A 27,314-nucleotide genomic window follows, 5' to 3' on the forward strand; every position below is an offset into this window, starting at 1 on the left:
TAGTCAATGTTTTTTTATGTTACAGTCCTTCCAAAATTGTAGCAAGGTTGTTCCTGATTTGTCACTCACCTTTACTGTTTGATGAAAAAAGTCTGACATAAATAATATTTCTTGAAAGTCTCTATAACTCCCTGGTCTTTAGGTTGGATGCGCAATGTAGTGTTTGGTGGCAGATGCACTACTTAGATGTTAGGATGATAGTTGCCCATGAATGGGGAATGGCCTGGAGCGTTGTTTAGCAGCAAAAGAATACTGAATGGGACATCCTTCTCCAAGCAAAACCATCCTGGCAAACAGCCTATATAACCCAGGCTTTAGGGTTAGTCTTCCACACAACAGAAAGAGAACCCTTGGCTATGTTTTTAAGGGCTCTTGAGTTCCCTGAATAATGAACTGAGAGACTTCAGCTCCGTATTGCTAAAAGTGTTACCCCTAAATAATAGTTATCCTATCCTTTGCTGCTTTCATAGTCTGCCATCAACTTTTCCTCCTCACTGACGTAACTTCGGTTTGGCATTCTCTTCCCATACAATCCTGTCTCATCCACATTAAAAACCATCTTGGGTAAATACATGCCTTCATCAATAATTTCTCAGAATCATTTCAGGAAATTCCTGGGTAGCTACCATATCTGCATTCACTGCCTCGCTACTTACTTTTACCTTGTGAAAATTGGCTCTAGCCTTGGATTGGTAAAGTCAGCCATGACTGGCTTTTAAAGATGTGCCCGATAGTGGCTCAGACTGTAAAGCGTCTGCCTACAATGTGGGAAACCTGGGTTTGATCCCTGGGTTGGAAAGATCGCCTGGAGAAGGAAATGGCAACCCAGTCCAGTACTCTTGCCTGGAAAATTTCATGAATGGAGGAGCCTGGTAGGCTACAGCCCATGGGGTAGCAAGAGTTAGACACGACTTAGTGACTTCACTTTCACTGTTTTTTTGCTGTGTTTCTTAAAGTCTTCATAAAGGCTTTTAGTTTTTTTTTGAATCGGTATTAAACTGAGCAGGCCTTGACACTGATGCTTATCTTGCCTCCACACACCAAGAGGTTTCTCTAGCTCTTTCATCACTTTTCCATGCTTCTTTCATATTGTTGACATCATCAGCACAGTGGACTTCACGTTCCGTAACTTTGTCCATTTTCTATGGAATTGTGCCAATGGTTGAGCAATTCGTGTTACAAGACCTAGCGATGTCTCCCATCTTTTTGACTCCACTCTCAATTATTTTCACTTTTGTTTCCAACATCATCACTTGAAGCTTCTTAACACCTATATCACCACTGCTTTTATGCTTGTTTCTGGACATCCTGAGCTTGAAATAAAGATAATGTACTGCTGTGCTCTATGCAGTGCTCTACAGTAAAGGATACAAAAGCACAACCCCTTGCAAGAGGCTGCACACACATGACAGTGCACCAGACGTGTCAGTTAACGTGATTGGACATGAGAATGCACATTCGCATCTTGGTAGGTGTGCAACTTGAAGGAGACTTACTGTATGTATAGTTTTTGTCTGTTAAAATAATGCTGTGAAGTATATATACATGTTTCCTGTATAATATGTGAGAGTTTCCCTAGCAGATGTTTCTAAAAGTAGAATTGCTGGCCGTAAGGTACTATCCTGTTTCTGAAGTAACTGAACCTGTTTACAGTGTATTCAGTGGTTTGTAAGATTTTCTGTTCCTGGCCAATAGTTGACTAATATCAGAGTTTTAATTAAAATTTTTTTAATTTGAAAGAGAAAAATGGGATGTGATATTTTTACAGAATCTTTCTAATGCTTTTGGTTTATTTTCTTTTGTGCCAGGATTAAACTTGCAATAAAAGAGGCAGAAATTCAGAAGCTTCAGGCAAACCTGACTGCAAATCAGTTATCTCACAATCTTACTGCTTGTAATGACTACCAAGAAGGTCGCAAATTAAATAGTTTAGAAATAGAACCTGTAAAACTAGGTAATCAAGTAGGTATGTTAAATTCTTTTAACAAATTGTAATTATAGAGTTCTTTATGATGGTTTTTTTTAATGCCTGTATCACAGTGTCATGTGTACTTTTTGTTGCTTTTGCATGCGGGATCTGTTGGTTTCTATTATCAAACACACCTGATAATCTGTTATTACTACTTAGTGTTGATAAGACAGAAAAAATTGTTTCAAAATCATTAAATGTTGCATCATTGTTTAAAAATACACTTTTTAAAAGTAAGATTTCCTTACATTTTATGATGCATCCATCTAAAATAAGAAATTCAGTACATTTTGTCAAAGGTTTGTTTTTTTATACGTATGTACCCTTGTTACCATCACACAGTTAAGACATACAGTAGTCCCTGCCTATCCTCCCAGAATATGTTCTGAGACCTTCAGTGAATGCCTGAAGCTACAGGTGGTACTGACCCCTATATACTACAAAGTTTTTTCCTGTACATACAAATGATAAAGTTTAATTTGTAAATTAGGCACAGTAAGTGGTTAACAACAATAACTAACAATAAAATAGAATAATTATAACAGTATACTATAATAATAAAAGTTATTATGTGGTCTCTCTGCCTTTCCCTCTGTTGCACACTTTAAATGGCTTTTTCATCTTCACACGTTGTGGCTGTAACTTTTACAGTTTGACCTATGATAGCAAAATAACACAAATTTCTTTTTCACAATTTCATGGATAGAAGATTCTTACTATAGATCTTAGCACCCTCAGCATATAACTTTTTTCTTTCCTTATTAAATCTAGAACTTTCACCTTTTCACTGAAGCACATTACAGCTTCTTTTTGGAATATTTGGATTTCTAGCATTACTACTCTTGCAGTTCGGGACCGTTATTAAGTAAAATAAGTATTACTTAAACACATGCATCATGATACTGCAACAGTTGATTTGATAACCTAGTTGACCACTAAGTGGCTAAAAGGCACATACCAGGACAAAAGGATTATTTACATCCTTGGCAATTTGGAGCTGGATGACAAGGGACAGTGTAAGACTTTATCACACCACTCAGAATGCCACGCAGTTTACAACTTAGGAATTGTTTATTTCTGGAATTTTCCATGTATTATATTCAAGCCTTAGTTGACAGCAGGTAACTGAAACCTCAGAATGTGAAACTGAGCATAAAAGAGGACTATTGTATAATATTTCCTTCAGGTTCCATATATTCCTTCCCAGTTACTTTGGGCTTAATATTCTCTTCTTTTTAAAATTTTCTTAAAGTGAAAGCTTAGATTATTGACTTTAAATCTTCCTTTACAAAAATATTTAAGGGTATAAACTTACTTTTAGGCAATACTTCAGCTGTATCTTCAGCTGATTAAAATTAGCTGTATAACCTAATTTTAGGTTATGTTTACATTTTATTCATGTCTTTTCTTACATTTTAATATCTCCTATATATGTTTATTTCCAAATATTTAGTCATTTTCCAGATATCTCTGTTATTAGTGGTGAACATTAGTTGTTTTCATTAAACAAATGAATTCATGAAAGAACCTGATTTGAATTTTTTAAATGTTTTTTGAAGCTCAGTTTATTGGCCAGCATATGGTCTCTCTTGATGAATATTCCTGATTCACTTGAAAAAATTCTGTATTCTGTAATTACTTGGTGAAATTATTTTGCAGTTCTCTTGAGATATAGTTGACATACAGCACTGTGTATAGCTGCTGCTGCTGTGCTGCTAAGTCACTTCAGTCATGTCCGACTCTGTGCGACCCCATAGACGGAAGCCCACCAGGCTCCCCTGTCCCTGGGATTCTCCAGGCAAGAACACTGGAGTGGGTTGCCATTTCCTTCTCCAATGCATGAGAGTGAAAAGTGAAAGGGAAGTCGCTCAGTTGTGTCCGACTCTTAGCCACTCCATGGACTGCAGCCCACCAGGCTCCTCAGGCCATGGGATTTTTTTTCCAGGCAAGAGTACTGGAGTTGGGTGCCATTGCCTTCTCTAACTGTGTATAGCATAATAACTTAATTTACATATACCATGAAATGATTTTCACAGTAAATTGGTTAACATACATCATCTCGTATATATACCAAAAAATAAAAAGGAGAATGTCTTAACATCTACTCTGTTAACAACTTTTTAATATACAACAGTATAACCTATTGTCGTTATACTGTACATTAGGACCAGCTTTTTTTTTTTTTTTTGGATGGACCTAGAGATTTTATATATATATGTATATATATGTATTTTTAACTTTACAATACTGTATTGGTTTTGCCATACATTGACATGAATCCACCATGGGTAACATACTTGGTTCTTAACCAGTAATTAACATGAAGAAACCACTGTATAGAAGAAAACTTGCAGTATTTGTAATACCATTAAGTATCCTACATACAAACCTTCAAGCTGCAAACTTTGAAAGATGTGAGCGTGCATTCGCGTGTCCACCCACATAAATTAGTTCACATGTCTGGCATATTGTCACATGTGTGCATCCTCTACAAGTGGCTGTGCTTTTGTGTCCTTTACATTACAGAGTACAGTATCTTTCTTTCAAGCCCAAGATGTCCAGTTCAGTTCAGTCGCTCAGTCGTGTCTGACTCTGCGACCCCATGAATTGCAGCACACCAGGCCTCCCTGTCCATCACCAACTCCCGGAGTTCACTCAAACTCACATCCATCGAGTCAGTGATGCCATCGAGCCATCTTGTCCTCTGTTGTCCCCTTCTCCTCCTGCCCCCAATCCCTCCCAGCATCAGTCTTTTCCAATGAGTCAACTCTTCGCATGAGGTGACCAAAGTATTGGAGTTTCAGCTTCAGCATCATCCCTTTCAAAGAACACCCAGGGCTGATCTCCTTCAGAATGAACTGGTTGGATCTCCTTACAGTCCAAGGGACTCTCAAGAGTCTTCTCCAACACCACACTTCAAAAGCATCAATTCTTTGGCACTCAGCTTTCTTCACAGTCCAACTTTCACATCCATACATGACTACTGGAAAAACCATAGGCTTGACTAGATGGACCTTTGTTGGCAAAGTAATGTCTCTGCTTTTGAATATGCTATCTAGGTTGGTCATAACTTTCCTTCCAAGGAATCAGTGTATTTTAATTTCATGGCTGCAGTCACCATCTGCAGTGATTTTGGAGCCCCCAAAAATAAAGTCTGACACTGTTTCCACTGTTTCCCCATCTATTTCCCATGAAGTGATGGGACCAGATGCCATGATCTCAGTTTTCTGAATGTCCAGAAGCAAGCATAAAAGCAGTGGTGATGTAGCTGGTACTGCTAACAGGTACCAGCTGTTATACTGTACCACTGTACTTTCCAAGGTACTGTACTGTAAGTTAAAAAAAAATTTTTTTTTAAGTATTTGTGTGAAAAATAGCTGATTGCAGCTACCTTTGTTGGACTTAATGAACGTGCTCTCAGAATGGAACTCATTTATATGTAGGGGACTTACTGTAATAGCAGATCAGTTGAATTCCTTATATATGTTTATCTAGGTTATTAAGTAGTCTTTTTAAGACTCTCCTCATTTTATTTATTTGTTGCTTTAAAAAATTTGAATATTGCCCCTTCCTTCTTTTTTTTTTTTTTCTGTCTTTATTTTAAAGTAAATGTAATTGACCTACAACACTATGTTAGTTCAAGCTGTACAACATAATGATTGGACATTACAAAATCACCATGATAAGTCTAGTTACCATTTGATGCCATACAATGTTACTAGGATATTATTTACTGTATTGGCCATACTGTACCTTTTATCTCCACGATTCATTTATTTTATAACCAAGTTTGTGCCTCTTAGTCTCTCTCACCTATTTTACTCATCTCCTTTCCCTTCCCCCTTCCCAGCTGCAGCCACCAGGTGGTTCTCTGTTTGAGTGTGTTTCTTTTTTGTTATGTTTGTTCATTTGTTTTGTTTTTTAGATTCCATATGTAAATTTTATATGAATGAAATAATACAATATTTGTTTTTCCTCTGTCTAGCTTATTTTACTTATCATAATACCCTCTAGATCAATCCATGCTGTTGCAAATAGTCAGGATTTCAGTCTGTTTTATGTCTGATTAATATTCTATTTTATAAATATATTCTGTATATATACCTTCTTTATCCATTTATCAATTGATGGACACTTAGATTGCTACCATATGTGAGATGGGCTTCCCTGGTGGCTCAAAGTTTAAAGCATCTATCTGCAATGTGGGAGACCTGGGTTCAATCTCTGGGTCTGGAAGATGCCCTGGAGAAGGAAATGGCAACCCACTCCAGTATTCTTGCTTGGGAAATCCCGTGGATGCAGGAGCCTGGTGGCCTACAGTCCACAGGGTCGTAAAGAGTTGGACACGACTGAGTGACTTCACTTTCACTTTCACTTTCTATCTAGGCTGTTGTAAAATATGCTGCAATGAATATAGGAGTACAGATATATTTTCTAACTAGTATTTTATTTTATTCAGAAGCATACCCAAAAGTGTAATTACTGGGTCATATGGTAGTTGAGAAAAAAAGGCACCCCCATACTGTATTCAACAGCGTCTCTACCAATTTGTGTTCTCTCTAGCAGTGCACTAAAAGTGCACTTCTCTCCACATTCTTGTTAACAGTTGTTATTTGTTGTGTTTTTGATAATAACCATTCTGATAGGTTTGAGGTAGTTCATTGTGGTTTTGATTTGTATTTCCCTGGTGATAAAAGTTGTTGAGAATCTTTTCATGTGCCTGTTGGCATCTGTATGTGTTCTTTGGAAAAATGTCTATTCATGTCCTCTGCCTGTATTTAAAATCAGGTTGTTTTAGTGATATTGAGCTGTGTGAGTTCTTTGTATATTTTGGATATTAACCCCTTATCAAATTATATCATTTGCAAATATTTCCTCCTGGTGGGCTGCCACCTATGGGGTTGCACAGAGTCGGACACGACTGAAGTGACTTAGCAGCATTCAGTAGGGTACCTCATTTTGTTGATAATTTCATTCATTGTGCAAAAGCATTTTAGTTTGATGTAGTCCTACTTGTTTATTATTGCTCTTGTTTTCCTTGCCTGAGGAGACCCCAAAAATATTGCTAAGACTAATGTCAGAGAGCTTACTGCCTGTGTTTTCTACTAGAAATACGATGATTTCAGATCTTATCTTTGTCTTTACTCCATAGTGAGTTTATTGTTGTATGTGGTTTAAGAAAGTAGCCCATTTAGATTCTTTTGCATATCTCTGTCCATTTATTAGAGGGGCTGTCTTTTTCCGATTGTATATTCTCGCTTCTTTGCCATAGATTAATTGAACATAAAATGTGAGTTTATTTCTGGACTATCTACTTTGTTCCATTGAACTGTGTGTCTAGTTTTGTGCCAGTGCCATACCATTTTGATTACTATAGATCTGTAGAATAGTTTCAGATCATAGAGCATCATACTCTGAGCTTTGTTCTTCTTTCTGTAGACTGTTTTGGCTTTGGGATTTTTTGTTTCCATACAGATTTTCTTTCAGATAATATCCAGAAGTGGGATTGCTAGATCTTATGGTAGTTCTGTTTTTAATTTTTTGAGGAACTGCCATACTGTTCTTCATAGTTACTGCGCCAATTAACATTCCCACCAGCAGTATACAGGATTCATTTTTCTCAACATCCTCACCAGTAGTTATTATAGCTCATCTTTTATATACAGCCTTTCTAACAGCTGTCAAGTGATAGCTCACTGTGAGTTTTTTTCTTAATTTTTTGATTTAATTTAATCTTTTTCCCATTCTTATTCAAATTCTCTTTCTATTTAGGATATTACAGAATATTGAGTAGAGTTCCCTGTGCTATATAGTAGGTCCTTGTTGGCTATTTTTTTAAATCGAAACATAATAGTTAATTTATAATGTATCAATCTCTACTGTAGGCAAAGTGACTCAATTATACACAAATATACATTCTTTTTTCTATTCTTTTTCATTATGGTTTATCACAAGATAAACTATACTGAATATAGTTTCCTGTGCTATTCAAATTAGAATCTTGTTGTTATGTTATTGTAGTTCTGATTTCGAGTTTCATGATGCTTAGTGTTGTTTGTACCTATTGGCCGTTGGTGTCTTCTCTGGAAAAATGTCTGTTCAGATTCTCTGCCTTTATTTTTGGTGTTGAGTTGTGATTTTTTAAATATGTTCAGGCTATTAACCCCTTACCAGATAAATGATTTGTAAATATTTTCTCCCATTCCATAAGTTGACTTTTCATTTTGTTGATGGTTTCCTTTGCTGTATAAGAACTTTTTAGTTTGATATAGTCCTGCTCATTTGCTTTTGCTTTTGATGTAAAATGCAAAAAAAAAAAAAAGAAAAATCACCAAAAGACAGTTACTGCTGAGACTGTAACTGTCTCATTGCTATTACATAACTGTCTAATAGCTGACAGTCTGTGATGTTGTTTTTTTTCTAGGAATTTTATACTTCATGTCTTATGTTCACAGTTCATGTCTTTAATCCGTCTTTAGGTTAATTTTTGTGTATGGTGTAAGATAATTGTCAAATTTCATTCTTTTATATGTTGCTGTCCAGTTTTCCTGACACTGTTTATTGAAGAGACTATTCTTTCCCTGTGGAATATTCTTCATTCCTTTGTTGTAAATGAATTGACCATTATTTATGATCTTTCTGTTTTTGTCCCATTGATCTATGTGTCTGTTTTTATGCCAGTGTTATACTTTTTTGATTGCTATAGATTTGTCACATAGTTTGAAACCAGGTAGTATAATGCCTTCAGTTTTGTTCTTCTTTCTCTTTTGTAGTTCCATATAAATTTGAGGCTTGTTTATTCAATTTCTGTGAAAAATACCTTTGGAATTTTGATAGGGGTTGAATTGAATCGTAGATCACTTACAGTAATATAAATATTTTCACAGTGTTAATTCTTGTAATCCATGAGGATGAAAAGTCTTTCTATTTATTTGTCTTCAGTTTCTTTCATCAGTGTCTTACAGTTTTCAGTATACAGATCTTTTACCTATTTGGTTATATTTATTCCTAACTATTTAATTCTTTTTGATTCAATTGTAAATGGGATTATTCTCTAATTTCTCTTTCTGGTTGTTGTTGTTGTTCAGTTGCTCAGCCATGTCCAACTCTGTGACCCAGTGGACTGCAGCACACCAGACTGTCCTTCGCTATCTCCTGGAGTTTACTGAAATTCGTGTCTGTTGAGTCAATGATGCCATCCAACCATCTCATCCTCCATCTTCCCCTTCTCCTCCTGCCCTCAGTTTTTCCCAGCATCAGGGTCTTTTCCAATAAGTCAGCTCTTCACATCAGGTGGCCAAAGTATTGGAGCTTCAGCATCAGTCCTTCCAGTTAATATTCAGGGTTGATTTTCTCCAGGATTGACTGGTTTGATCTCCTTGCAGTCCAAGAGACTCTCAAGAGTCTTCTCCAGCACCGCAATGTAAAGCATCAATTCTGTGGTGCTCATCCTTCAGATAGAAGGGGAAAATGTGGAAGTAGTGATAGATTTCCTCTTTTGGGGCTCCAAAAGAGCCATAAAATCAGAAGATGATTGCCTCTTTGCAGGAAAGTGATGACAAACCTAGACAGAGCAGAGACTACTCTGCCGACAAAGGTCCGTGTAGTCAAGGCTATGGTCTTCCCAGTGGTCATATATGGTCATGAGAGCTGGACCATAAAGAAGGCAGAACACCAAAGAATTGATACCTTTGAACTGTGCTGGAGAAGACTCCTGATGAAAGTCCCTTGGACAGCAAGGAAATCAAACCAGTCAATCTTAAGGGAAATCAACCCTGAATATTCACTGGAAGGACTGATGCTGAAGCTGAAACTCCAATACTTTGGCCACCTGATGTGAAGAACCGACTCACTGGAAAAGACCCTGATGCTGGGAAAGATTGAAGGCAGAAGGAGGAAAGGGCGTCAGAGGATGACATGGCTGCAAGGCATCACTGATGCAATGAACATGAACTTGGGCAAACTCTGGGAGATGACGAAGGACAGGGAGGCTTGGTGTACTGCAGTCCATGGGGTTGTGAAGAGTCTGTCATGACTGGGTGACTGAACAATAACAACAACAGCCTTCTTTATGGTCCATCTCACATCTGTACATGACTACTGTAAAAACCATAGCTTTGACTATATGGACCTTTGTTGGCAAAGTGATGTCTCTGTTTTTTAATACGCTGTCTAGGTTTGTCATAGCTTTTCTTCCAAGGAGCAAGTGTCTTTTGATTTCATGTCTGCTCTGCAGTGATTTTGGAGACCAAGAAAATAAAGTCTGTCACTGTTTCCATTGTTTCCCCATCTGTTTGCCATGAAGTGATGGGACTGGTTGAAGTAGTTCAGGTGTGTTGAAGAGAAGAAACATTACTTTGCCAACAAAGGTCCGTCTAGTCAAAGCTATGGTTTTTCCAGTAGTCATGTTTGGATGTGAGAGTTGGACTATAATGAAAGCTGAGCACTGAAGAATTGATGCTTTTGAACTGTGGTGTTGGAGAAGACTCTTGAGAGTCCCTTCAACTTCAAGAAGATCCAGCCAGTCAATCCTAAAGGAAATCAGTCCTGAATATTCATTGGAAAGACTGATGCTGAAGCTGAAACTCCAATACTTTGGCCACCTGATGTGAAGAACTGACTCATTGGAAAAGACCCTGATGCTGGGAAAGATTGAAGGCAGGAGGAGAAGGGGATGACACAGGATGAGATGGTTGGATGGCATCACCGACTTGATGGACATGAGTTTGAGCAAGCTTCAGGAGTTGGTGATGGACAGGGAAGCCTGGCTTGCTGCAGTCCATGGGGTTGCAAAGAGTCGGACATGACTGAGTGAATTGAATGGACCAGATGCCATGATTTTCGTTTTTTGAATGTTGAGTTTTAAGCCAGCTTTTTCACTCTCCTCTATCACCTTCAATAGGCTCCTTAGTTCCTCTTCACTTTCTGCCATTAGAGAGTGGTGTCATGTGCTACCTTCAAATACAATGCATTGCTAGCAGAAATGATGGTAGAGAAGATTAGATATCTTAAGTGATTAGAAGGAATACAGTCGAGAATGATGGAATCAGCAGAGGGAATTCTAATTAGAGGTTGTGAGAATATATGTTATATATTCTCTAACATCAAAGAAGAATGGAGTCAATAGTAGATTGTTTAGAAAGTGAATTATTAGGGATATGGAGAATTGATGGGAAATAGTACTTATGCAACCCTTGAAGGCATAGTTTCTCTACTTGTTTACACATCTATGTATTCTCATGCAGTCATCTACACTGTGCATCTACTTTAAAGCACCCCTGAAAGCTTGTTTACCTTTCAGTCGGCAATAGTGTATACCTTTATAATGGAGAATAGGTATATTCCAACAACTACCTCTGATAACCCTCAGTAGTTTTAAAGAGCATTACTGAATTCTCATCATTTGGCTTGGAATATGAAGGATTCAGTGTTTTTGGGTTTCAGTTTGCATCTGTATACAATATATCAAAGTGATCAAGTTATCTAAATAAATTTATGATAAATTTTGGTTTAAGGAGATAAGACAGTGTTTTTATGTTTTGTTTTGTTTTCAACAGTGAGGTTTTTAAAGATGGAGAAGGGCTCTTTGTGGTACAAAAAGATAGTCCTTATGTTATGAAGTGATAGTCTAGAAAAGTGAGTTGAGTCAGAACTTATTCCTGCTTTATATATTTAATAATAGAAAGTACTTTGCTTACCGTGTTTCTTCATTATATTTTCTTTAATTTATGTTTCATCCACTTTAGTATTCTTTAGATCAGAAAGTAAATATGATTAAATCTTTCAACATTGAAATGAGTTTTTATTCTTTGAGTTATATAGATAACAGTTTTCCTTTTATGTTTATTAACAGAAAGTTTAAAAGATCAAAATCAGCATACTATGAACAAGCAATATGAAAGAGAAAGGCAAAGACTTGCTTCTGGAATAGAAGAATTACGTGATAAGTTGATGCAAATAGAAGCTGAGAATTCTGATCTGAAGGTTAACATGGCACACAGAACTAGTCAGTTTCAACTCATTCAAGAGGAGCTGCTAGAGAAAGCTTCAAACTCTAGCAAACTTGAAAGTGAAGTAAGCTTAAACTAGCTATATGTACTGAATTTTGAGAGAAGAAAAAAGTGCTGTATAGTTTTGTAAAAATTGTTAAAGATGAGATTTATACACTTAAAAAAATGGTATCCTATAAGTTATAACTTCTTTTAAAATTATATTTGGAAACTTTTGGGTTTTAATATATGTTAAAAGTAGGAAAACAGTGGCTAAATTTGGTGGGACTTAAACTGTACTTTCTATTATTTCTTCCAAGTATAAGTTAATATGGCTAATACATATTTACAAGTAAAAAATTCGGATTATGTAATTGGAAAAAAACAAGTAGTAATAGAGGGTTTGGTATTTTAGCAAATAGTAGAGCCACCTGGAAAGCTTGTTAAACATGCAGGTTTTGTGTCCTATTCAAGTGGTTCTGATTCAGTAGGTATGGAGTAATGCTAAGGAATTTGCATTTTTAAACTGCTACATATAAATCTGATGCAGGTATCTTTGGATTATATCCTGAAAAGGGGATACTGTATGTTTTATGAATATCTGATCTTCATTTCCACTGAGGACAGAACAAGGATGCCTTATTAGGTAATTGTGTACTAGGACCACATGTGTATATGCTACAGTCACCCTTCAAATCACAGGTTGCCGCTCTTTGGAGGGCGCTTTTTAAATGTCTGATTTCTCATCTTAAAGTCTATAGCCAAGACTAGGGATAAGACCTGTGGGATAGGAACTTATGTTAATAACAGAAAAGAGAGTCAGTTGATAATTACAGCCATGAGCTTACTTGGAAACGTGTCAGGTACTAAGGTTAATAACTTTTTTTTAATTAAAATATTAGCACAGTCTTGTTGAAAATACAGAAAGGGACAAAAAAGAAATGAAAACATTGGTAATTCTACCAATAGAAATACTGCTGTTAACATTTTATTGTCCTAATTTCAGTCTTTAACAGCTACTTTTACAAAATGGGTTGGATGTGGTCCTGTTTGAACATAGGTGTCTGAATTAATGGAATAGGATGTGTCATATTCTGCTCTTCCCTTCAATGTTTTTCTTCTGAATTGTCATTTTTTAAAAATAATTTTAAATTTATTTCAATGTGTTTTCAGATGACAAAGAAATGTTCTCAACTTTTAACTTTAGAAAAACAGCTAGAAGAAAAAATAGTTGCTTATTCCTCCATTGCTGCAAAAAATGCAGAACTGGAACAGGAACTTATGGTAAAAATTACCTTTTTTTTGCTACAAATTTACTGTGTCTTTAAGGAACTTAATTTGTAACAACATATTTGTTTTAGCGTAATTATTCTAAAATATACCATGTAGGAAAGTATAAATTATATCAGATTCTTTCAGTTTTTAGTTCTGTATTTTTAAGTTAATATGGAAAGTTGTTATCTAAAGTTTCTTATTTTTATTTTAGTAGAATTGAAGGAACTGGTAGTAGTTCTTTGTTGTTTCACGGATTTTTAAATAGTTTGATCTTATCATTTTGATACAGTTTTTAAAATAACTGCTTTGTCTTTTTTATAATTATTGAAATATTCTTAAAGCTTGACATTGACTATTGTGATTCTTTAAAGAATAGAGTATAATAAATTTTGTGCTTTACTAATATTTTTTTTCTAATGTACTTTTATGAAAAACTAGTTCTTAATTATATTCTTTTAAAGTGTTTTTGTATTTCTAGGAAAAGAATGAAAAGATTAGGAGCCTGGAAACCAATATAAATACAGAGCATGAGAAAATTTGTTTAGCTTTTGAAAAGGCAAAGAAAATTCATCTTGACCAGCATAAAGAGATGGAAAAGCAGATTGAAAGAGTAAGATATTAATTATGTTTTTATAAGTAAATATATATTTAGAATATGAAATCTGAAAATCTTAAACATTACTAACTTAGCTTTTTTAATTTAAATATATTAGGAAACAAGACATAGAAAAGCTAGTAGGAAGTACTATAGTTAGAATCCCATTACTTCTAGATCATTTTACAGTGCTTCTCCTTTAGTACTCCTGACATTTGTTTCAGTCATTATTTTTTGACATTATCAAACTAGAGTGATTCTGTAACTCTTTTTCCACTAGAGATATCATTTGCCTGAAGATTGGTTGAGTAGAAGCTCTCTTGATCTTGAGTTAAAAGTGAAGAGCAAAAACAAAAGTAAAGGAGGAAGTGTGAGACCAGAAGCACAAGACTAAATAAAAGAAAGTTTGGATGGGTTTAATAGCAGAATGTATTAATATTTAATGCACACAAATATAAGCTTATAATATAGAGCAATAGAAATTAGTCTGAGCAACAGAGAGAAAGAAAATTTGGGAAAAAAACAAACATAGCCTTAGAGACCTGTTGAATAATATCAGAAGGTCTAACATTTATGTCACCAGAGTACCAAAGAGGAGAAGAATGAGACTGGTACAAAAAGTATTTGAAGGAATAATGATTAAAATTTTGCCAACTTGTGAAGGAAATAAATTTATAAATTCAGTAAGCTTAAAGAGGGTTTTTGTTGTTGTTCAGTCGCTCAGTTGTATCCAACTCTTTATGACCCCGTGGATTGTATCACACCAGGCTTCCCTGTCCTTCTCTAGCTCATGGTGTTTGCTCAGACTCACATCCATTGACTTGATGATGCCATCCAACCACGTCATCCTCTGTTGTCCCCTTTTCCTCCTGCTCTCAAGCTTTCCCAGCATCAGGGTCTTTTCCAGTGAGTCAACTCTTTGTATTAGGTGGCCAGAGTATTGGAGCTTCAGCTTCAGTCTTTCCAATGAATATTCAGGATTGGTTTCCTTTAGGATTGACTGGTTTGATTTCCTTGCTGTCCAAAGGACTCTCAAGAGTCTTCTCCAGAACCACAGTTCACCATCAGTTCTTCAGTGCTCAATCTTCTTTATGTTATGGTCCATCTCACATCCATGCATGATGACTATAAAAACCATAGCTTTGAGTATATGGACCTTTGTTGGCAAAGTGATGTCTCTGCTTTTTAATATGCTGTCCAGGTTTGTCATAGCTTTTCTTCCAAGGAGCAAGCATCTTTTAATTTCATGGCTGTAGTCACTGTCCGCAGTGATTTTGGAGCCCAGGAAAATAAAAGTCTGTTACTGTTTTCACTTTTTCCCCCATCTGTTTACCATGAAGTGATGGGACTGGAAGCAAAGAAATAACTTCAAGACACATCAAAATGGTTGCTGAAAATCTTGAAAGCAGTCAGAGATAAATAACACATTGCATAGAGGAACAAAGATTAAAATTACTGTAGACTTCTCATCAAAAATAAGAAACTGTGAAGGTTAGAAGACTGAAGAACATATTTTTTTGACTGCTCAGAGAAAAATTGTCAACCTAGAATTTTATGTCCAGGAATAATATTCTTTAGGAGATTGAACCAGTCAATCCTAAAGGCAGCCAACCCTTAATATTCATTGGTAGGATTGATGCTGAAGCTGAAGCTCCAATACTTTGGCTGTCTGATTCAAAGAGCCAGCTCCTTGGAAAAGACTCTGATTCTGGGAAAGATTGAAGGCAAAAGGAGAAGTGGGTGGCAGAGGATCAGATGGTTGGATAGCATCACTAACTCAATGGACATGAATTTGAGCAAACTCTGGGAGATAGTGGAGGATTGAGAAGCCTGGCTTGCTGCAATCCATGGCATCACAAAGAGTTGGATACAATTTAGCAACTGAGAAACAACAATCCTGATGAGTGTGAGGTGGCATTTCACTGTAATTTTAATTTGCATTTCCCTAATGATCAGTGATATTGAGAATCTTTTCATGTCTTTGTTAGCCAGTCATATATCTTTAGAGAAACGTGTATTCAGTTCCTATGACCATTTTTAAAATTGGGTTGTTTTTATACTGTTAGTGAGTTTCAGGACTTCTCTATATATTCTTGATACTGATCCCTTATCAGGTATTCAGTTCAGTTCAGTTCAGTCACTCAGTCATGTCCGACTCTTTGCGACCCCATGAATCACAGCACTCCAGGCCTCCCTGTCCATCACCAGCTCCTGGAGTTCACTCAGACTCACATCCATCGAGTGAGTGACGCCATCCAGCCATCTCATCCTCTGTCGTCCCCTTCTCCTCCTGCCCTCAATCCCTCCCAGCATCAAAAAGTCTTTTCCAATGAGTCAACTCTTCACACGAGGTGGCCATAGTCCTGGAGTTTCAGCTTTAGCATCATTCCTTCCAAAGAAATCCTAGGGCTGATGTCCTTCAGAATGGACTGGTTGGATCTCCTTGCAGTCCAAGGGACTCTCAAGAGTCTTCTCCAACACCACAGTTCAAAAGCATCAGTTCTTCGGTGCTCAGCCTTCTTCACAGTCCAACTTTCACATCCATACATGACTACTGGAAAAACCATAGCCTTGACTAGACGGACCTTAGTTGGCAAAGTAATATCTCTGCTTTTGAACGTGCTATCTAGGTTGGTCATAACTTTTCTTCCAAGGAGTAAGCGTCTTTTAATTTCATGGCTGCAGTCACCATCTGCAGTGATTTTGGAGCCCCAAAAAATAAAGTCTGACAGTTTCCACTGTTTTCCCATCTATTTCCCATGAAGTAATGGGACCGGATATATGATTTGCAAATAGTCTGCCATTCTGTTGGTTTCCTTTTTACTCTATTGAGAGTCTTTGGGTACACAGAATATTAGAATTTTCATGAATTCTAATTTGTCTATTTTTTCTTTTGTTGCCTGCATCTTTGGTGTCATATTTAAGAAATTTTTACTAAATCAAATGTCATGCAACTTTTGTTACAAGATTTCTTCCAAGACTTCTTGTTTTTAATGTCTGACATTTATGTCTTTTGTCCATTTTGAGTTAATTTTTATGTGTGGTGTTAGGTAAGGGTCTCACTTCATTCTTTTGCATGTGGATGTCCAGTTTTATCTGCACCGTTTGTTGGAAGGGCTGTCATTTCCCCATACTGAATGATCTTGGCTACCTTGTCAAAATCATTTGACCATATGTGTGAGTATTTATTTCTGGGCTCTTGATTCTATTCCATTGGTGTATATATTTGTCTTATCCCACTTCACACTGGTTTTGTTACTGTAGCTTTGTAATATTGATAGGTTTGAAGTCAGGAAGTGAGGATACTCCAGTTTTGTTCATTTTCAAGTTTGTTTTAGCTGTTCACGGTCCCCTGAGATTTCATAAGAATTTTAAGATGGGTTTTTCTGTTTCAGAAAAAAAGGTCTTTGGGATTTTAAAAGAGATTATATTATTTTGAGTAATACTGACATTTTAACAGTATTAAATCTTCTAATCTGTGAACATGGAATATGTTTCTATTTATGTTTTCTTTGGGGCTTCCCTGGTGGCTCAAGTGGTTAAGAATCTGCCTGCAGTGTGGAAGACTCAGGTTTGATCCCTGGGGTGGGAAGATCCCATGAAGAAGGGAATAGCAACCCACTCCAATATTCTTGCCTGGGAAATTCCATGGACAGAGGAGCCTGGCAGGCTACAGTCCATGGAGTCACAAAGAGTCAGACACGGCCGAGCAACTAACACTTTGACTTATGTTTTCTTTAATTCCTTTCATCAGTGTTTTGTAATTTTCATTGTACAACTCTTTTACCTCCTTGGTTAATTCTTAAGTATTTTTTTCTTTTTGGTATTACTATAACAGAAATTGTTTTTGTAATTTTCTTTTCAGATTGTTCATTGTTCATGTATAGAAATGCCCCTGATTTCTCTGTGTTAAATTATATCCTCTGGTTTTCTGATTTCATTTATCAGATTTATTGTGTGAAATCTTTAAGTTTTGTTTTTTTACAGTATATATAAGATTATATCATCTGCCAGCAGATAGTTTTACTTCTTCCTTTCCAATTTGTATGCCTTTTTTTTTTCTTCCTTAAATCCTGTGGCTGGAACTTCCAGGACTGTTAAACAGAAGTGGTGAGAGGAGCATCCCTTTCTTGTTCCTGAGCATAGAAGAAAAGCTTTCAGTCTTTCATCATTGACTGTGTTAGCTGTAGGTTTTTCATCTAAGGGTTTTATTTTGTGAAGGTAGTTTCCTTCTGTTCGTAATTTGTTAAGTGTTTTTATCTTGAGAGATTATTGAATTTTGTCCTTCCTTCTGGGACTTCTGTGATGTGCACCTTGGTCTGCTTGATAGTGTCCAACAGGTCCCTTATATTCTGTTCACTTCAGTCTTTTTTCTTCCTGTTCCTCTAATTTATGATGTGTTGTTTTCATTTGAGTGTTTCCATTTCACAGTTCTTTGGTTTTAATAACTTTTAGCTAACTTGTTGCTGCTCTGTTTTTATAGTGTATATGTATGCATGTATCATATATGAATGATTTTTATACATTTTATATAATATATATAAATATTCATATAAACATATCAGTTTATTCATATTTTGTCTTCACGAAACTTTTGGATATTTGATAACAACAGTCTGTTAGTGGTGAAGTTGTAAAGACAAACATTTCTAATGAAAGTATTAATTTTGATACCCTTTGTAAAGAAACAACTAGTGAAGTTAGAAATGTGCATATCCTACAACCAGGAAGTCCACTTCTAGGTGGTATGGTCTAAAGAAACTCTAATACATGTACATAAAGAGATACATACAAAGATTGTTACTGTAACATTATCATTGTAGTGAAAAAGAATATTCCCAAGTAGAAGAGTGAACAAGCTGTAGTTTGTTGTTATAATGGAATATTCTGTTATTTGAACTAGGTCTGTATATGGATACACAGATAAATATTTAAAACAATATTATGCCTCCTGCATTGACAGGTGGGTTCTTTACCACTGAGCCACCAGGGAAGCCCTAAAAGAATATTAAGTGAAAGAAACTAGTTGCCGAAACTTGGAACAAGTGTTGATATTGTCTATGTGAATTTTCAAAACAGAAAATTACATTATATTCATGGGTCTACATATGTAGTTAAAAGCACGGAAAACATGCATGAAGCTGAAACACAGTAGAGAATGATACAAAACAATTTCAGTATAGTATTGGTGAGGGAGGAAAATAATAAGACCTATTTCTTCTCTAAAAGGAGGGAAACTAAAGGAAATTTGGCAAAATGCAATCATCTGTGTAATTTCAATAGTAATATAACGTGTGAGTATTATATTTTGTGTGTACATTTGACTTTTGAACAATGTGAAAGTTAGGGGTGCCAACTCTTGCACAGTTGAAAATCCACATATAACTTTATAGGCAGCCCTCTTATCCATGGTTCCTATCTGTGGATTCAAACAACCTCTGGTGGTATAGTACTGTAGTACACATTTATTGAAAAGAATCCATGTATAAGTGGACTCAGGCAGTTTAAACCTACTTCGTTGAAGAACGGACTGTATTTAAAATGTTTTAGATTTTTAAAAAGTTAACATGAAAATTAATAAACCCTGTTTGTGTTTTTAGCTTGAATCTCAACTAGACAAAAAAGAACAACAATTTAAAGAACAAGAAAAGACTATGTCTGTGTTGCAGCAAGATATAATATGTAAACAACATCATCTTGAATCACTAGACAGACTCTTGACAGAAAGCAAAGGGGTAAAATCATCTTTATAAAAGTGCTCTTTAAAAGTTGATTGGTATTTTAAGCTTATGTATTTTTAACATTCCTTTAATTCTAATCGAATCAATTTTTTAACAACTTGTTACTAATGCTAAAATATTTATACTCTTACTTATTTTCTGCTACCAATCTGTATGTTTTTAGGAAATGGAAAAGGAAAATATGAAGAAAGATGAAGCTTTGAAAGCATTACAGAACCAAGTATCTGAAGAAACGATCAAGGTTAGTATACTAATACTTAAATAAAATTTTTTTCTTTTAATTTTTTTTATTAATAGAGACATTCCTGTGGCTTTTTAGTTTACTCTATAAATTGTAAAAATCTTTTACTTAAAAATGAATAAAGTAGTAAAAATTTTACCTAAATGAATGAACTTAGTTTCTTTAGTATATTTTTTCAATGAGAATTATGATCTTAATTATTTGATAATTAGTTTATAGTTTATCTATAATATTATCTGTAAGATTATCACAACCTAGTTTATAGGTTATCTAATCTCCTTTCTTTTTGCCTTAAGACTTGTTTTTTTTGTTTTACCAAAAACTGGTTTTTTTTTAACTGTAGGTATTTACTAACATTGCCAGTAAAATATTAACAGAGGAAGTGAAGAGAGATGAAATTACAAACAGTAGAGTTTTGCTTCTTTTTACTAGTTGTGCTATATGATTAAATAGAGGATAAATCCAGAATTTCTGAGTAAAATACAGTTTTGTTGCTATTAACAGTATATATATCCTTATGGTTAAAGGCATGGGCTTTGGGGCTAAACTAACTGGGGTTTCATTTCTGGCTTCAGTGTGCTTACTAACTGACTGTAACCTTGGCTTGGTTATTTAAACTCTGTTAACTTTAACTTCTTAATCTTTAAAATAGGAATAACAATGCACTAGAAGAGGGTGGATTTGAGGATTAATTAAAATGAGGATATAAAATACTTAGCACACACTAAGTTACTCAGAGTTTGCTAAGTAATTACTATATATCCAATGTTTTCTCCTCATTATTATTATTTCTTTTTGACTGTACTGTGCAGCTAATGGGATCTTAGTTCCCCCAGCAGAGATCAAACCCTGGCTCTTGGCAATGAAAGCACAGATTCCCACCCACTGGACTTTCAGGGAATTCCCTTGACCCCTTATGTAAAGTTTACTGCCAGATCTCACCATTTTCAGGGCACAATTTTTCCTTTATAATTAATAGGCAGTATGTGGGATGATTCTTGGAGGCCATGTTGAAAGCCGTGTTTCTCAACAAGCTTATAGTCAATAGTTTTTAAAATCCAGAGATGAATCTTGCCCGAATAAGTTTTTGCATTGCTAATTTTTATCAGGTGTGATATTCTGACAGATTTCTTTTTCCTGTGTGTAGAATTTGATACAAGTACCAATGCTCATTCTCATGCTTAAGAAAGAAAACTTGTAAATAGTTATACCTTCATAAAACAATTTAAAAATTATTTTTATAGCAGCAGTTTATTAACAAAGATAATTATTCAGAATTACACACTTTTAAGCTGTTGTTATATTCACAAGCTATAGGAACAGGCTTTGGCAACTGTGTGTCTTTCAAGATCCTCCTTTTAGAAATAAGAGTTGTAAGGATAATTTCATGATGTAGAATATTATCTGCAAGAGGGAGCGGTTTTCTATTTTTTCTTATTTTGCTGAAATTTCTTTCACACTTTCATGACTACTTATTAAAAGGCTATTAGCATTGAGGAGAAAAAAATCTCTCCCAAGAAACTCAGAATTACAATAATAAAAAGAAGGAATCAAGAGAAGAATGAATCTCATTAACAGATGGGGGACATGGAGTATATAGGCAGATTCTGAAAGAAATTTACTGAATTTGAGTTGCTCTTTGCTCATTTGCTATTTAAGGTTACAGTAGCATGAAGCATTTACAGTTTTATGAACACTTGAACCAAGTTACATGGCTGCCTTTCTAAACATGTTTTAACTAATTGAAAGGAAAAACAGCCCTCTCCTTCTTATTTTTTTTTCTTAGCTGACAAAAACATTTCATTTTCTTAGTGACTTCAGAATATTCACACCATAGTATTTTTAGTACAATACACCAGTTTGTACTCTATTATTTTTTTTGATCAAGGGAATTTAAGGAATAGGTCTAAATACTGCTTACCTTTTTAGAAAATGTTTTAGGGTGCCTGGCCTACAGGTCCTTGACAGTTGGCCCCAGTCTATTTTGCCAGTCTCACCTCTCCAATACCACTCTCTTACAAATTCATGCTTTTAGTACCCTACTGCTGCTGCTAAGTCACTTCAGTCGTGTCCGACTCTGTGCGACCCCAGAGACGGCAGCCCACCAGGCTCCCCCATCCCTGGGATTCTCCAGGCAAGAACACTGGAGTGGGTTGCCATTTCCTTCTCCAGTCCATGAAAGTGAAAAGTCAAAGTGAAGTTGCTCAGTTGTGTCCAACTCTTAGCAACCCCATGCACTACAGCCTACAAGGCTCCTCTGTCCATGGGATTTTCCAGGCAAGAGTACTGGAGTGGGTTGCCAGTGTCTTCTCCATTGGTACCCTAAGCTCCTGCCAACTTCTTACTACTCCTTTTCACAGGCCTTGTCTCTGAATGTACTTTGCTCTTCCTAAATGCCCTTCCTCACTTGTTCATGGCTGTTTATTCTTCAGGACTCCAGTCTCTGGCTTCCTGGTTTGCAATAATAATTAGTTTTCTAAATAAATCTCTTCTTTAATAGTGCTTTATATCTGAAGTTGGACTATATATTCATTGGTTGAGGTAGTGAGGTAACATTAGGAGACAACTGTAAAATATTGAGCATATCATAAGCATTCATTAGTGTTAGTTGATTTTTCTTTTTTCCTTTTTGCTGCTTAGGTCAGACAACTAGATTCAGCATTGGAAATTTGTAAGGAAGAACTTGCCTTGCATTTGAACCAATTAGAAGGAAATAAAGAAAAGTTTGAAAAACAGCTAAAGAAGAAATCTGAAGAGGTAAGTAAATTAACATTTCATCCCATGTAGCTTCCCAGGTGGCAGTGGTAAAGAATCTGCCAATACAAGAGACAAAGTAGACCTGGGTTCAGTCCCTGGGTCGGGAATATTCCCTGGAGCAGGAAATGCCAATCCACTCCAGCATTCTTGCCTGGAAAATTCCATGGACAGAGGAACCTGGTGGGCTACAGTCATTGGGGTCACAAAGGGAAGAGTCAGACATTACTGAGTGACTGAACATATACACATATAGCTAGGTTTTAGAAAATATTATTTGATTCATAGTCCATCCATTCTGTTAGTAACAGGTGATTTTATAAAGATATTTTACCAAATCAGTGGATATTCCCCAATCCATGCTGGCTGAATAAATAAATGGCCCCAGAGCATACTGATAGAGGGCCAGCTGAAAAAAGTACATTTTGATTATCCAGAACACAAAGCTAATAAATACGCCTCTGAGTTTTTGCCTCAGGCAAATATTCTTTTACAGATTTTGAAATAAATACATTTATGTTTAAAATAGTAGTGACTTTGGGGTCCCAAATTATTTTGAAAATATTTTAATTTTTTATTAGCTTGCTTTAAAAGGTGATAAAGTATGTGTTCATAGGGAATTACATTGTCAACATGATAGAAGAAAATAAACACAAAAGAGATGAGAATAAGCCTAAACTATTTCTTCATAAAGCATTTATTCAGTAAAATAAATCCTTTTATTAATAAATACCCTTATTCAAATTGATAAACTTAAATTTTGTGAAGTTTGCATTGTATCAGTAACTTTCCTGGTTTTTTTTAGTAATAATTTGCTTTTAAAGTAAAGTGGAAGTTAAAGGGTGGTAGAGTGATATGCCAATATAAATCTGATAGATATAGGTTCATTTTTGTGAATTAATATTTGGTTTCAACTAAATATTTTCGGTACTTCAGTTCAGTTCAGTTGCTCAGTCATGTCCAACTCTTTGTGACCCCATGAACCACAGCACGCCAGGCCTCCAAGTCCATCACCAACCCCCGGACTTCACCCAAACCCGTGTTCATCGAGTCGGTGAGGCCATCCAACCATCTCATCCTCTGTTGTCCCCTTCTCGTCCTGTCCTCAATCTTTCCCAGCATCAGGGTGTTTTCCAATGAGGCAATTCTTCGCATGAGGTGGCCAAAGTATTGGAGTTTCAGCTTCAACATCAGTCCTTCCAATGAACACCCAGAACTCATCTCCTTTAGGATGGACTGGTTGGATCTCCTTGTAGTCCAAGGGACCCTCAAGAGTCTTCTCCAACACCACAGTTCAAAAGCATCAATTCTTTGGCGCTCAGCTTTCTTTATAGTCCAACTCTCACATCCATACATGACCACTGGAAAAACCATAGCCTTGACTAGACAGACCTTTGTTGGCAAAGTAATGTCTCTGCTTTTTAACATGGTGTCTAGGTTGGTCATAACTTTGCTTCCAAGGAGTAAGCATTTTTTAATTTCATGGCTGCAATCATCATCTGCAGTGATTTTGGAACCCAGAAAAATAAAGCCAGCTACTGTTTCCACTGTTTCCCATCTATTTCCCATGAAGTGATGAGACCAGATGCCATGATCTTAGTTTTCTGAATGTTGAGCTTTAAGCCAACTTTTTCACTCTGCTCTTTCACTTTCATCAAGAGTCTCTTTCTTCAGTTCTTCACTTTCTGCCATAAGGGTGGTGTCATCTGCGTATCTGAGGTTATTGATATTTCTCCCAGCAATCAGGATTCCAGCTTGTGCTTCCTCCAGCTCAGCGTTTCTCTTGATGTATTCTGCATAGAAGTTAAATAAGCAGGGTGACAATAAATAGCCTTGACGTACTCCTCTCCCGATTGGGAACCAGTTTGTTGTTCCATGTCCAGTTCTAACTGTTGCTTCCTGACCTGCATATAGGTTTCTCAAGAGGCAGGTCAGGTGGTCCAGTGTTCCCATCTCTTTCAGAATTTCCCACAGTTTCTTGTGATCCACACAGTCCAAGCCTTTGGCATAGTCAATAAAGCAGAAATAGATGTTTTTCTGGAACTCTTTTGCTTTTTCCATGATCCAGAGGATGTTGGCAATTTGATCTCTGGTTCCTCTGCCTTTTCTAAAACCAGCTTGAACATCAGGAAGTTCATGGTTCACGTATTGCTGAAGCCTGGCTTGAAGAATTTTGAGCATTACTTTACTAGCATGTGAGATGAGTGCGATTGTGTGGTAGTTTGAGCATTCTTTTGCATTGCCTTTCTTTGGGATTGGAATGAAAACTGACCTTTTCCAGTCCTGTGTCCACTGCTGAGTTTTCCAAATGTGCTGGCATATTGAGTGCAGCACTTTCACAGCATCATCTTTCAGGATTTGAAATAGCTCAGCTGGAATTCCATCACGTCCACTAGCTTTGTTCATAGTGATGCTTCCTAAGGCCCACTTGACTTCACATTCCAAGATGTCTGACTCTAGGTGAGTGATCACACCATTGTGGTTATCTGGGTCATGAAGATCTTTTCTGTACAGTTCTTCTGTGTATTCTTGCCACCTCTTCTTAATATCTTCTGCTTCTGTTAGGTCCATCCCATTTCTGTCCTTTATTTTGCCCATCTTTGCATGAAATGTTCCCTTGGTATCTCTAATTTTCTTGAAGAGATCTCTAGGCTTTCCCATTCTGTTGTTTTCCTCTATTTCTTTGCATTGATCACTGAGGAAGGCTTTCTTATCTCTCCTTGTTATTCTTTGGAACTCTGCATTCAGATGCTTATATCTTTTCCTTTTCTCCTTTGCTTTTGGCTTCTCTTCTTTTCACAGCTATTTGTAAGGCCTCTCAGACAGCCATTTTGCTTTTTTGCATTTCTTTTTCTTAGGGGTGGTCTTGATTCCTGTCTCCTGTACAGTGTTATGAACCTCCATCCATAGTTCATCAGGTACTCTGTCTATCAGATCTAGTCCCTTGAATCTATTTTTCACTTCCACTGTATAATCATAAGGGATTTGATTTAGGTCATACCTGAATGGCCTAGTGGTTTTCCCTACTTTCTTCAATTTCAGTCTGAATTTGGCAATAAGGAGTTTATGATCTGAGCCATAGTCAGCGCCTGGTCTTGTTTTTGCTGACTGTATAGAGCTTCTCCATCTTTGGCTGCAAAGAATATAATCAGTTTGATTTCAGTGTCAACCATCTGGTGATGTCCATGTGTAGAGTCTTCTCCTGTGTTGTTGAAAGAGGGTGTTAGCTATGACCAGTGCGTTCTCTTGGCAGAACTCTATTAGCTTTTGCCCTGCTTCATTCTGTAGTCCAAGGCCAAATTTGTCTGTTACTCCAGGTGTTTCTTGACTTCCTACTTTTGCATTCCAGTCCCTTATAATGAGAAGGACATCTTTTTTGGGTGTTAGTTCTAGTAGGTATTGTAGGTCTTCATACAACTGTTCAATTTCAGCTTCTTCAGCGTTAACTAGTCGGGGCATAGACTTGGATTACCGTGATATTGAATGGTTTACCTTGGAAACGAACAGAGATCATTCTGTCGTTTTTGAAACTGCATCCAAGTACTGCATTTCAGACTCTTCTGTTGACTGTGATGGCTACTCCATTTCTTCTAAGGGATTCCTGCCCACGGTAGTAGATACAATGGTCATCTGAGTTAAATTCACCCATTCCAGTCCATCGTAGTTCACTGATTCCTAGAATGTTGATGTTCACTCTTGTCATCTCCTGTTTGACCAATTTACCTTGATTCATGGGCCTAACATTCCAGGTTCTTATGCAATATTGGTCTTTACAGCATCAAACCCTGCTTCCATCAGCAGTCCCTCTCACAACTGGGTGGTGTTTTTGCTTCACCTCCATCCCTTCATTCTTTCTGCAGTTATTTCTCCACTGGGCACCTACCAATCTGGGGAGTTCCTCTTTCAGTATCCTATCATTTTGCCTTTTCATACTGTTCATGGGGTTCTCAAGGCAAGAATACTGAAGTGGTTTGCCATTCCCTTCTCCAGTAGACCACATTCTGTCAGACCTCTCCACCATAACCCGGCCGTCTTGGGTGGCCCAACACGGTATGGCTTAGTTTCATTGAGTTAGACAAGGCTGTGATCCGTGTGATCAGATAGGTTAGTTGTCTGTGATTGTAGTTTCAGTCTGTCTGCCCTCTGATCCCATTTCTCAGTGCTTACTGTCTTACTTGGGTTTCTCTTACCTTGGATGTGGGGTCTCTCTTCACGGCTGCTCCAGTACTTTGGTACTTCAGTATTTTTAATTAAAATTATTTTGCTAGTGGCTATGTTACTAAAATAAAATTTTTATTTGTCCTTATGTGGTATTAGGTTCTTAGTGTTTTGGTTAGGCCTTATCTTTTTTCTAATGTTTTGTCTTCCTTCATTAACTGGTCCATTTTTTTCTTTGCATAAGAAAGTAAAACAGGATGTTACAGTAAAGCAAAAAATAGTGTTTAAACTTATCTTGCAGGCAAGTCAGTTCTATATAAAATAAACTACAGCGGAGGTGTGATCTGTAGTTTTGTCAGGAGCTACCAGGAAAAGCAAAACAGATGTTAATGATACATATTTATGCTAATTAATTATTTTCATACAGACAAAATTACGATAGTTTAGCATTAAAAAGAATTGTCATAATAATATTAGAAATTGTATAATTGCCTGTTAGATCTAAAGTTCTCCAATTTTAGTAAAGAGTCATCATATAATGAAGTAGTTTGAAATTTAAGAGCTTCTTGTTATAAACAAAGAATATTTGACT

At 36.3% G+C, this 27,314-nt stretch overlaps 1 protein-coding gene across 26 annotated transcripts in view; it reads left to right on the forward strand.

Moving 5' to 3' along the window:
- Window positions 1–27,314, forward strand: part of CCDC18 (coiled-coil domain containing 18) — a 110,259-nt gene that overhangs the window by 40,417 nt on the left and 42,528 nt on the right. For all 26 annotated transcript variants that reach the window (XM_060411794.1, XM_060411810.1, XM_060411758.1 and 23 more), the window contains 7 exons: window positions 1,809–1,966; window positions 11,823–12,043; window positions 13,132–13,242; window positions 13,712–13,843; window positions 19,429–19,563; window positions 19,733–19,810; window positions 22,451–22,567. In XM_060411794.1, the coding sequence (XP_060267777.1) occupies window positions 1,809–1,966; window positions 11,823–12,043; window positions 13,132–13,242; window positions 13,712–13,843; window positions 19,429–19,563; window positions 19,733–19,810; window positions 22,451–22,567 (952 nt within the window). The remainder of the gene's footprint in view (window positions 1–1,808; window positions 1,967–11,822; window positions 12,044–13,131; window positions 13,243–13,711; window positions 13,844–19,428; window positions 19,564–19,732; window positions 19,811–22,450; window positions 22,568–27,314) is intronic.

The sequence above is a fragment of the Ovis aries genome, chromosome 1, assembly GCF_016772045.2.
Source record: "Ovis aries strain OAR_USU_Benz2616 breed Rambouillet chromosome 1, ARS-UI_Ramb_v3.0, whole genome shotgun sequence".
Lineage (NCBI taxonomy): Eukaryota > Metazoa > Chordata > Mammalia > Artiodactyla > Bovidae > Ovis > Ovis aries.